The sequence below is a fragment of the Stylophora pistillata genome, chromosome 8, assembly GCF_964205215.1.
Source record: "Stylophora pistillata chromosome 8, jaStyPist1.2, whole genome shotgun sequence".
In the NCBI taxonomy this organism is placed as follows: Eukaryota; Metazoa; Cnidaria; class Anthozoa; order Scleractinia; family Pocilloporidae; genus Stylophora; species Stylophora pistillata.
The window spans coordinates 16,378,574-16,389,818 of NC_142526.1; the positions used below are offsets into that span (position 1 = coordinate 16,378,574).

At 39.7% G+C, this 11,245-nt stretch overlaps 1 protein-coding gene across 4 annotated transcripts in view; it reads left to right on the forward strand.

Moving 5' to 3' along the window:
• Positions 1–11,245, forward strand: part of LOC111321534 (angiopoietin-1 receptor) — a 42,074-nt gene that overhangs the window by 25,064 nt on the left and 5,765 nt on the right. For all 4 annotated transcript variants that reach the window (XM_088729692.1, XM_088729691.1, XM_022924445.2 and 1 more), the window contains 7 exons: positions 5,804–5,930; positions 6,233–6,441; positions 6,833–7,017; positions 7,568–8,068; positions 8,391–8,596; positions 10,687–10,727; positions 11,029–11,125. In XM_088729692.1, the coding sequence (XP_088585818.1) occupies positions 5,804–5,930; positions 6,233–6,441; positions 6,833–7,017; positions 7,568–8,068; positions 8,391–8,596; positions 10,687–10,727; positions 11,029–11,125 (1,366 nt within the window). The remainder of the gene's footprint in view (positions 1–5,803; positions 5,931–6,232; positions 6,442–6,832; positions 7,018–7,567; positions 8,069–8,390; positions 8,597–10,686; positions 10,728–11,028; positions 11,126–11,245) is intronic.

The following is an 11,245-nucleotide window of genomic DNA, read 5'->3' on the forward strand; positions in this document are numbered from 1 at the left end:
AACAACATCTGGTAATCTGTGGCCTTTCCTTACATTTACGTAGCCCGGAAAGCTGCAAAACCCTTGACCAAAAGTTTATCTTTCAAATCGGCTCTCTTAACCCCATAGGTATCAACGAACGCCTTTCATTCTACTAATCTATTCGTGTTTTTCTCGTCACCATGTTCCCACCAATAGCGAAGCTCCACTTTCTGCATAAAACCCACACACAACCCACAATTCCTCCATTCGCTATGACGAAGGGCTAACGCTCGAAACGTCGGCTTTTTAACTCTTCACGGTGGCCAATTTACAATTTCAACTTTGTTGACATTACCAAATTATCTCAATGGAAAGATGGCTTTCACGGCTAACGGTTACATTCGGAAACAACTTCTTCAAACAAACCAATGGTGTAGCCATGGGCACCAAAATGGGACCTAGCTATGCGAATCTTTTTGTAGGTTTTGTCGAACATCAATTTTTCAGCCAATACAACGGGTCCAAACCTGAACTCTACGGTCGCTACATCGACGACTGTATCGGCGCTACCTCCTCTACCAGAGAGGAGCTCACTCAATTCATAACTGCAGTCAATTCTTTTCACCCGGCTCTGAAATATACTTGGGAAATTTCTGACAATTCTTTATCCTTTTTAGACGTCAAAGTTTCAACTGAAGGTAACGGTTTATGCACTAGTGTGTATTACAAACCTACAGACTCGCATAATTACTTGTTATATTCGTCTTCTCATCCATCTTACGTTAAGAATTCCATTCCTTTTTCTCAGTTTCTAAGACTTCGTTGTTTATGTAGTAATGACTCTGATTTTCACCACAAATCAGAGTCAATGTGCCAGTTCTTCGATAAACGTGGTTACCCTGTTTCCGTCGTTCAAGCGGGTTACCACCGCGCTCAACTTATTGATCGACATTCAGCACTACAAACGTCGCATAAGGAAGATTCCGACCGCATTCCATTCACTCTCACGTTTCACCCTCACAACCACTCAGTTAAATCCATCATTCTTAAAAACTTTAAATTACTTCAAAACGATCCAGAGACAAGCACTATCTTTTCGCAGCCTCCGCTCATTTCATTCAAACGCGACAAAAACATAGGCAATTTTTTGGTCAGAAGTTCTTTTCAGACTAATGAGCAACCAGGCACTTTTAAATGCGCTCGTGCACGATGCAAAACGTGTCCTTTCATTCACAACACTGATAAAATATCGGGACCTAAACGACCATTAAGATCACCGATCACTTCACGTGCACCTCCGCTAATGTAATCTATTGCATAACTTGCACTTATTGCAAAAAGATATACATCGGCGAAACAGGCAGAAGACTAGGTGACCGATTCCGAGAACACCTTCGAGACGTGGAAAGGAATGACAAGGACACATCGAAACCAGTCGCTAGACATTTTAATTTACCTAATCATTCTAAGCAACATATGGCAATCTGCGGTCTTTCCTTGCACTTAGGTGGCACGGAAAGCCGTAAAAATCTTGAACAAAAGCTCATCTTTCAAACCGGCAGTCTAAATCCCACAGGGATCAATGAACGCTTTTCATTCCACTAATTCATGTTTTTCTCGTTGCCATGCACCAACCAATAACGTAGCTCCATTTTCTGCCTTTAAAAGCACACACAACCCACAATTCCTCTATTCGCTCCGACGAAGGGCTAACGCTCGAAACGTCAGCTTTTGTAATCATTACGGTGGCCAATTTACCATTTTAACTTTGTTGATATATCCAAATTATAACGGTTACATTGTTTGGCCATTTTGTATGACTTATGCTAAATTTTTACTTTTACATAATTTTTAGGACTCACAGTTAAAATTTGTCAATTTTACGCCTAACGGCTAATTTTTGCCGTTTTACTGCTGACAGTTAACCCCATTGAGAACCCCTAGAAATTAGCACTGGGAAGGGCATTTGAACACGATTTCGGCCCGGGAGAGCTGGAACAATCTTCTAAAGTTAAAATTCCTGTGGGGAGGCGATGTTGAAGCTTTGAATTGATCGACGCATCAATTCTTTCCTTCTAGTATAGTACTTTCAGCATCCCTCCACCTAACGATATCATTTCTTTGATAATCACCGAGAAAAACGGTGCCGTAGTGTCTTCTTTCACTCACTCATCGGGGTTTTCAAGGGGGTGGGAGTGAGTCCTCCTACAGTTGTATCTCTGCTTTTCAGTGAAACACTATTCCAAGGTAATATATTTCATATCATCTAATGAACAAGTTTTTTCTCGTATTCTCATGACCGAAAAAACCGTAAGAAGGGAACGATAAAATGTATTTTTGTGATTGGAAATATTTCGAGTTTGCGTGACAAACGCTTCAGTGTGTTTAATTTATATATCTTATCAACCAAGCGCGAGGGCCGTACTGGGAGAATATCGGCCCGAGGTCTTGACAGTTCGGACCGAGCGCAGCGAGGTCCGTACAAAAAAGACCGAGGCCGATATTCTTCCAGTACGGTCCCGAGCAAGCTTGGTTAATAAGAGATTTATTATACGACTGAAGTTCAAAGGGACACAAGTGCGGCATCATTCGGGACCATTCGGGACAAGGCCCGGTCCAATACTGAGAGAGTACTGACCGGCAATAGAGCATTTTGATTGATTGATTTTAGTTATTGGCCCTCTGACTGCCCGAGTCGTGTAATAAATATTAGTATCAGATTGCTTCCTGTCTTCAACGTCTTCTGCAAAGAACATTTGACCTGCCGTTACAAATGATTGAATTGTCCTCTTTCAAGTCCACAATGAAGCTTAAGTTTACCCTGGAACTTTCTTAAAACTTGCAGGTGTTCGAATACGCAAAGAAAAACCGACGCCCTTCGCTAGCTTACGGAACGTGTTGTTGTAAACAATTTTGCCATGGGAAATGGATGAGAATTTGAAACGAAAGCAGGGATAAAAACCAATCTGTCGTTGTTAGCTATGCAAGGCTAGCTTATTGCATTGATTTCCTGATCGAACACGGTGCTAACTTCTAAAATGTGCTTGGAATTCCGGCTTTAACCATGAGGTACCTACTTAGATTATGTGGTGACGTAAATGACGATGTTGCGATTTTCACAAAGTTCAGCCTGGTTTTTCTGTGCGGAAATGAAAAGCCCCAAACTAGTTTTTATAACCTCGAAAACCACACCATTCCCACTTATCATGAGCTCAAACTGAACCGATTCTGAGTTATACCGCATAGAGAAAATGATAATTGGAAATTTGCTTCGAAATTAGCCTCCTTTGCAGACGTTCTTTGGGTGTCGAATTAAAAATTCTCTACCGACGGACGTCATTGGGGGAGGATTTTTAATTCGACAGCCAAAGAACGTCTGCAAAGGAGACTACTACGAAATGCGATATTTGGATTTTGAAATATTGGTGATTTTAACTTCCGTGAGCTCAAAATCAAATCAAAATCAAATGAAAAGGTCCCGTTTTAGACTTAAGCCATATCTCAATCCCGACGCTTGTTTCAGTTTTCGTGAATTTTCTAGGATAAAGAAGCAAGTTTGGGGAAAAAAAACTTTACCACGTTTCTAAGTTCACTATAAGGCATCTCTGACTGAAATATGAGGATAGTCATTTTTCGGTCGATGTGCCAACTCTCACGCGGTCTCGGAAAAAAGTCGCTCTTAAGAAGTGCAAATCCCCAGGGTAATTGTCGTATCAAATGAAACTGTTGAACCAACTGCACTTGAAAGGAGATTTGAAGAAGATGAAATAGAGTTTGAAAATTACAATTTAAAAAGGGAAACAAGAAAAGAAGGACGATAAACCACTGTTCGGGTGTTTTCCTTGAAATTCAAGTGTTAAATCATTTACCTCAAATGTGACCCGAACAATATTGCTAACGATAAACGAAGGCATAATCTTTTTCCATATTCTAATGCTTCTCTCTGGATGGATTGAGCCGTTGATTTAGACAAATCTCCTGTCTCTGTTGTGGTTACTGATGATCACTAAAGTGCTTTCTAAGGTGGCTGATCAATTTAATTCAATAGCGGCTGACTCTTTAACATTCTGGGCAGATTTAATCAACACGAAGATGTGGTTGGTCATGGGTAACTTTGTAGACTGTCCTGGAATCCTGGAGATGCTTGATACGATGGAGTTCAAAATTCTTAACCGCAGCGCGCACGGTTGATCGCCTCCCTGGACGGCTGATGGCTTGACTTTTCCAGGTGTTGATGGGATGTCGCAAGCTTTAAGAAACATCTTTATACCTCTGGTATTAGCTTTCACGACAACGCTAACCACTGGATAGTTCTCTATAGAAGATAGCTTTTGGAATACGTTTGTCTTTCATGAGGATAAAATGTCCTGCCCATCAAAGCTGGGTCTTCATGAAGAGAGCTTCGATTTCCTCAGTCTTACATCGCTCAATTACGGGTAACGCCGCTAATCTTTACTGAGGATACTCACTTCATTACAAACGTGCTTTACAGAGGGGTCCTTTACAAGAGATTACAGTAACGTTGGGTACCCTATCCTTCCATGATATACCACAGATCTTGGAAAGGCATCTCAGTTGAAATTGATAAGGCTTTCTGATGGCGATATCATTCCAAGCCTCGTATCCATTCAGCAATGTTGTCAGAACATTCGTTCTGTAGACACCAACCTCTGTGCATAGCCTGGTCTGATTAGAGTCGATGGTGCAATCTTCCGAAATCAGCTTCTTGCTTTCCCAACGCGTGACGTGACTTTGTTATCAATGGCTACATTCTCGGCAAACAGCATATCTGTGGTGCCTCGGCCAGACATAAAGCCGCATGGAAAGGTACTATCAAGGTGTGTTGTTGGGCGGATGACAATCGCTCTGGCGAAGATTTCATCAACAATGCTGAGAAGGAACAAGTCTCGATGCTTGTCACATACTCTTCTGTATCCCTTGTTCTTTTGTGTACAGATGAATGATCTTTGAAATCTTGTGGGACATCCCCCTTAAGCCATAGATGTTTGAAAAGCCGGAAGTGCTGCCACAAGTACGTCGCCACCATGCTTGGACACTTCTGGTGAGATGCCACCTTCACCCAGTGCTTTACAGCCTAAAAGTTGACGAATTACCTTGATTGTTTCATGCTCCATGATCATGGTCAGAAATTTTCGACTAATGGTTGAGTAAACAATTCAAATGCTGTGCTCATCTCTCAAAAATAAGTGCTGACTCTTTAATCAAGGATCGTCCATCATGGTCAAAGAGAGTACAGACTCCTCTTGCGGTTGGGTTCTATTGTGCCTATGTGTCTCCAGCTGCTTGTAGTTCTCTTGTTCTATCCAACCACCACTTGTTCTTCATTTCACGCAGTTTGGCTTGAACCATGTTTCTTCCTGTTGTACTGATCTTTCTTCGCCTGCCAATTCTTAGTCCTTTGCATGTTTTTCATGGAGCGAGTGGAGTGAATTTAGCTCTAATAACATGAAAATCCTCAAGGTAGAGGGGAAAGGCAACTTACTTTCACAATTCCTTCTTCTCTTTCTTCTTTGCTGCTTTAATCAGTCCTGTTCCCTGGATATTATCCTTAGTTCCCACTTAGAAATCATGCTCTTGGCCAGGTGCTGGAGTACACCATTGGGCACTTATGTGTCGTTCCACTGATACTGAAGAGTTCTGATTACGAACTCGACAGTTTTCCAAGATAATCATTAAGGGAGAAATAGGAAACTCTCTAAACTTTCTTCTCTCTATTTTTAACACCTGGTATCAGACCACTACTCACAATTTTCATTTTTTCAGTTCAATTAATTACCAAACAAATGGTTATTAATTGACGAATGATCTTCCAAACTTGCAGGCACTACAATCTGGCCGATAATCGGAATTACCTTGGGATGTATCTCCGTGTTTCTAACGATTTTAGTGGTGTTCAGTTGTCACAGAAGAAACAAGATCAGACGACGTAACACTGCTAGGAAAAAATGGTGAGGAAATAACTTTCAAGGTACGCAAGTTAGAAAACATGTTCCCGGCATCACCATTTACGGATCAGCTGCGTCTTTTTAGCTTTGACGTCCACCTTTTTTTCCTTCGTTTGTTTGTTTTATTTCCCTTCCTCTCTGACAAGTGTTAGACTTTAATTATTATGTATGACTTAATTGTTACAGTTATACTCTCTTACATTTGTGGCTTTAAAATACCCATATCTGTCGTGGAGAGGAACATCACATTTATTCAGTTTGTAGACTTTTGAACGCATTTGACTGATACCAGTGCATTTGTTCAGGTCCAAGTCAGACATCACAACTCTTCAGCATTTGGAGATATGGCCTGAGCAGGTGACTTTACTGGAAGAACTGGGTCGAGGAGCATTTGGAAAAGTTCATAGAGGGGTGCTAAGGGAATCCCCAGGAGTGGATGTTTTCTATCACGACATTCGAGAGAAGCGCGTCCCATTCAAGGAAGGAAAAGTTGTTGCTGTGAAAGTTTTGAGTGGTGAGGAAAGTTTGCTTTGCTTGGATCATTGAAGCTCATTTTTTTTCCTATGCCTTTGATTCCTGTTTTTAGGTATCCATGTTTTCTTTGTTTAAGTTTTATGAAACCGGTTTCATCTTCGTTGCCTTTGTTTCAGTTTTTGTTCCTGATTGTTCGACAAAGAAGGTATCAGGTGATTAAAAAATCAAAGCTAAATTTTATCACTTGAGAAGCAAGCTATCAAAGTTGTTACCTTTCAATGGGCGAGATAAATCTAAATCTATTACCAACATTATAACTCTCAGCTTTTGTTTCTTTTAACGTGAGTCGAAATGAAAGACATGTATTAACGATAAACGATGAAAAGTAATTAGAAACAATGTTTTTAATCACTGGAACCACTTCTTCATAGCATTGGCAAATGAACAAGACAAAGAGCAGTTTTTGGAGGAAATTGATCGTATGAAGCAAATCGGCTGCCATGTAAATGTCCTTCGCATGATTGGTTTCTGGATCAGATCGGAGCCTTTTCTTCTGTTGTTGGAGTATGTTCCAAATGGAGATCTGCTGAAATGGCTCAGGGAGAAGAGAAATCAAGTAGGAGAATAATAGAGATAAACCAGCACTATCACAACAGTGCTGAAGAGAATTTCAAAACACGATCCTTTGGTTTTTTAATTAACTGTTTGTTTGTTAGTGAGACTGTCTCTTTACTTACCATTTTTCCAGTAGTTTTCTTCCTATGATTACTCAAGTAATGATCAGAGGAATTGTATTCATCTTGCCCCTCAGAAATTTTAACGGTGGCCATTTTGAAAATTTTGTGCGGTGGCCATTTTGAAAATTAAATTAGAGCGCAAAATAATCTTCCACCCACCTATAAATGCTTCTGTGATTGGAAATGAAATGTCTCTTTGCTATTGCGCTTCAGTAACCATTAGCATTTAGCTAGATAGGAAAAATCAGGGTAAACCTTTGCCGTGTTAAGATTACTGAAAACGATCTTGAATACCTCTTCTATTAGCGTTTTTATTGGAGACACATTTGAAATTTGGATGTAAATATAATGAATTCTAACATTAATAGCATTATCATTATTGTTTTCAGTATTATCGTCATTCATCTCCTATTCTCCTCTTATCAAAAGGTAGACTCCATGAAGCTTCCACAGCTCCAATGCACTGAATGCCTGACTTCAAATGTTTCTAATGAAACTAAAGTATCGCAGGAAGAGACTTCAGTTAGGACAACCGCAAGAAATTTGGAGAAATTACACGCAGAAGAGGAACGATTCAAGAGTGATCCAAAAGAAATAACACGGGATGAAAAGGAAATTTATGACATTAAATCTCCAAATTATGAAATGGGAAACGGTGAGCCAAAATATTTAAAATATTACAATTTGAGGACTTCAAAAGAATTCCAAATTCAGAACATTGCCTTTGATCAAGAGGAAAGAGAAAACAGCGACTTAGAATCGAGACCTTGCTTCAGGCAAGAGCTGCACCAGCCTTGTGATGCTCCCAGCGAAGTACGCAGCGTGGATGTCGACTTCCAAGAGAGCGGTGTTAACGACACCATTTATGAAACATCAGATATGATTGCTAAAGACATACTTAGCTTTGCATGGCAGATAGCTCGAGGAATGGTAAGCAATAAGGAATCGTCAATACATCTGAGACAAATTCAACCCCCCTCCCTCCCCTCTCCCAGGAAACAATAAAAACAAACGAACATCTTATTTTATCCAGATCTCAGTTTGGTTCAGTATCAACTGTGTTAAATCAAGACCATCTATATTGAGTGGAGATCTTTTGTTTGTGCTGCTTTTATACTGAGTTAGTTGAAGAGGAGAGGCTTACAATCACTTACCAAATTGTCCAAGTTAAAAATTCAGCTATTCAGGCTATTCACTTTTGCAGACCTTTTTCCAGTTTCAGTGTTTCCAATATTAATTTTTTTCGCTGCAGAGTTACCTATCAGCCAACGGATTCATTCACCGAGATTTAGCGGCTCGTAACATCCTCGTTGGAGAAGACAAACTTGTCAAAATTGCTGACTTCGGTTTGATGCGCCACTCGGATTTGTACGAGGTCAAAAGACAGAAAAAGCTTCCCGTGAAATGGACGGCACCTGAAGCACTCAGAGACAGTATTTACACCACACAGAGCGATGTGTAAGCTGATCTTCTGTAACAAACAAATAAACTTAATCTGCAGCATCAATAGGACAAAATCGATGCTATAAATGTTTTTATTACATCCATTTTGAAATCACTGGTGGTCCGTGTAATCTGATTGGCTCTAATTGGTGCGATTTATTCACGAAGCGCACTATTTTTTGCTCTAAATTGCATCATTTTACGCTTGATTGAGTTTTTTACACGTGACGTCAGTCTTTCTGTTTTGCATACAAAATAAGATGTAAAAGCGTTTCCGGTTCCACTTATCATTTAAAAACCGGCTCAGTACTGCATCAGTAAAATATCTGAATTGGCCAAGTCCTGTATTTGGGCGATTTCAAAGTGGATGCAATAAAGTGGTAATTGAACCTCGTATCGTGCAATTTTGGTCTGAAATCATACTTGTGATTTCAAATCACGCTTATGATTTCAGCCCAAATTGCACTTCACTCAGTTCAATTACAGTCCGACCTCTATTAAACGGCCACCTATTAAGCGGCCACCCTCCATTGTGCGGCCACTTTCCAAAGTCCCGATTTATTTCTCAGTTAACTGCTGTATTTGATACCTCTTTTCAACGGCCACCTCTATAAAGCGGCCGCGGCCATCTTTCTGCTGTCATCTTTCTCCTGTCTCTGCCCCTATTTACATGGCTTTTTACCTCCATTAAGCGGCCAGCAAATTATCTTACAAGAAAACGAGAACTGCAATTTAATCTCCACTATAACAAGTCACAAGCCACATACACGTGCAGACTTTTCACATCTGGCGCTATACAAACATAACAATAGCTAACAATAGATAGAGCTGAACCACTGTTTTGTTACAACCAAAATCTGTAGAGGAAAACTTTATTACTACTGTACTGGAAATCTACAAAAATCCTTGCTCCTCAAGTTTTGATTTTAACCATTGAATTGAAAACTTGTCTCCTGTGAAGCAGTACTCGCATGGAATTTCTAAACCGTAGCTTGTTTACGTGTTTGCCTTTCACAACAGCTCTTCCTTTGTTTGTTGGCCTCTTGAGAAATTTTTCCCATAAGCTTGGGAACATGTCCAAGAACTGTTTCGCCATTTAATTCATTCTCATGGATGCGTGCATGGGCAAAACTATGCATGGGCTGGAAATGCACTTGATGTTTTGTTACGATGAATTTTGGATTTATCTCCACATATGTTCACTTTTTAAAGTATTTTGTTATATAGAGTCAATAAAATCCTGATTTCTGCCATTCCTATCCAATTGAAATTGTACCTCTATTAAGCTGCCAACCTCTATTAAGCGTCCACTTTTCAAAGTCCCGGGAGTGGCCGCTTAATAGAGGTCGGACTGTACCATTATTTATCAGTATGAGAGGGAAAACGACGTTCGTAAGTCAATCAAGTCAAATTAGTCAATCTCTATCTGCCCAAAATTAAATACATTTTGGTAGGTATGTAACGACCATAATTAAGATTGAAAATTTGTCATGAAGGGAGCTCTTCTAAACCTCTTGAAGCTTAACGGAAAGAGCCCATGTCAAAGTTTCTTTTTTCATCGTCAATTACAATCGATGTTACATGACTTTAATATAAGGCTTAAAAGCCACAATGTCATATTTGCTATTTTTGTTACAGATTTCATACCTAGCTATAGTGGATTGAGTGAAAGATAGTAATTCTTAACATTTTTTTTCTTGAGAAAGTGAATCAGTTGAACCGGCCTTTTTAATCTTGATAGGAAGCTTGTTCTAAATTTTGACAGCGCTAAAATAGTTTTGGTATATTCTCTATAATTTGTTCATGGACAATCGCCTTGCATCTGATCTTTGAGACTGGCATAATTGTCGCTACTTTTGAATATTTTTTCTACACTTGGCATCAACTATGACCTAACTGTGACTTTAGATGCTCTACTACTTAGCTGGCGGAGACTCCTGCATTAAGAAAATTAATTAAGTTTAATTGAAAATTGTCCCCCATACCTTTCTACCAGCTTTCTGACCGTAGGATATAAATGAAAATATACTTCTATTGGGTGAAAAGTTGAAAATGTTAAATATGCGGCCTTTATCTCATACATTTTGTTTTTTTGTATATTTAAGGTGGTCCTATGGCATTCTCCTTTGGGAAATATCCACATTAGGTGAGAAGAACTCGTTTGACATGAATGGCCTTTTCTCTTTGCGCACCAAGTTTTTCTGAGTTTGCCATTAAAGGCGGGCTTATCGGCTCACTTCATCAGCCCGGACTTCAATGAGCAATATATTGTTATATAAAGTGCAAAGAGAACGAGAACTTTTTACTCAGAGTTTTGATTTTTAGAACCGAAAAGAAATCCGGATTCCGAAAATTTTCATGGTTCAGTTATATTTCAATTTTTTTCGGCGTGAAATGAGGAAACAGGTTTATCAGGGAGATCTTGATTATACCACGTTTGCTTTCAGGTGGTACACCGTATCCAGGAACTAAAAACAGCGAACTGCGCAGTCTTCTCGAAACTGGATATCGTTTGGAAAGACCACAAAGCTGCTCAGAGGAATTGTACGTAAATCGGTGCGACTCTGTACCTTTCATAAGATTTTAAAGTGTACAGGATTTCAAAATCATGCTCAAAGTATCTAGGATGCATCAGTAACATGCTAAGAGCGTAACGTGAACTAA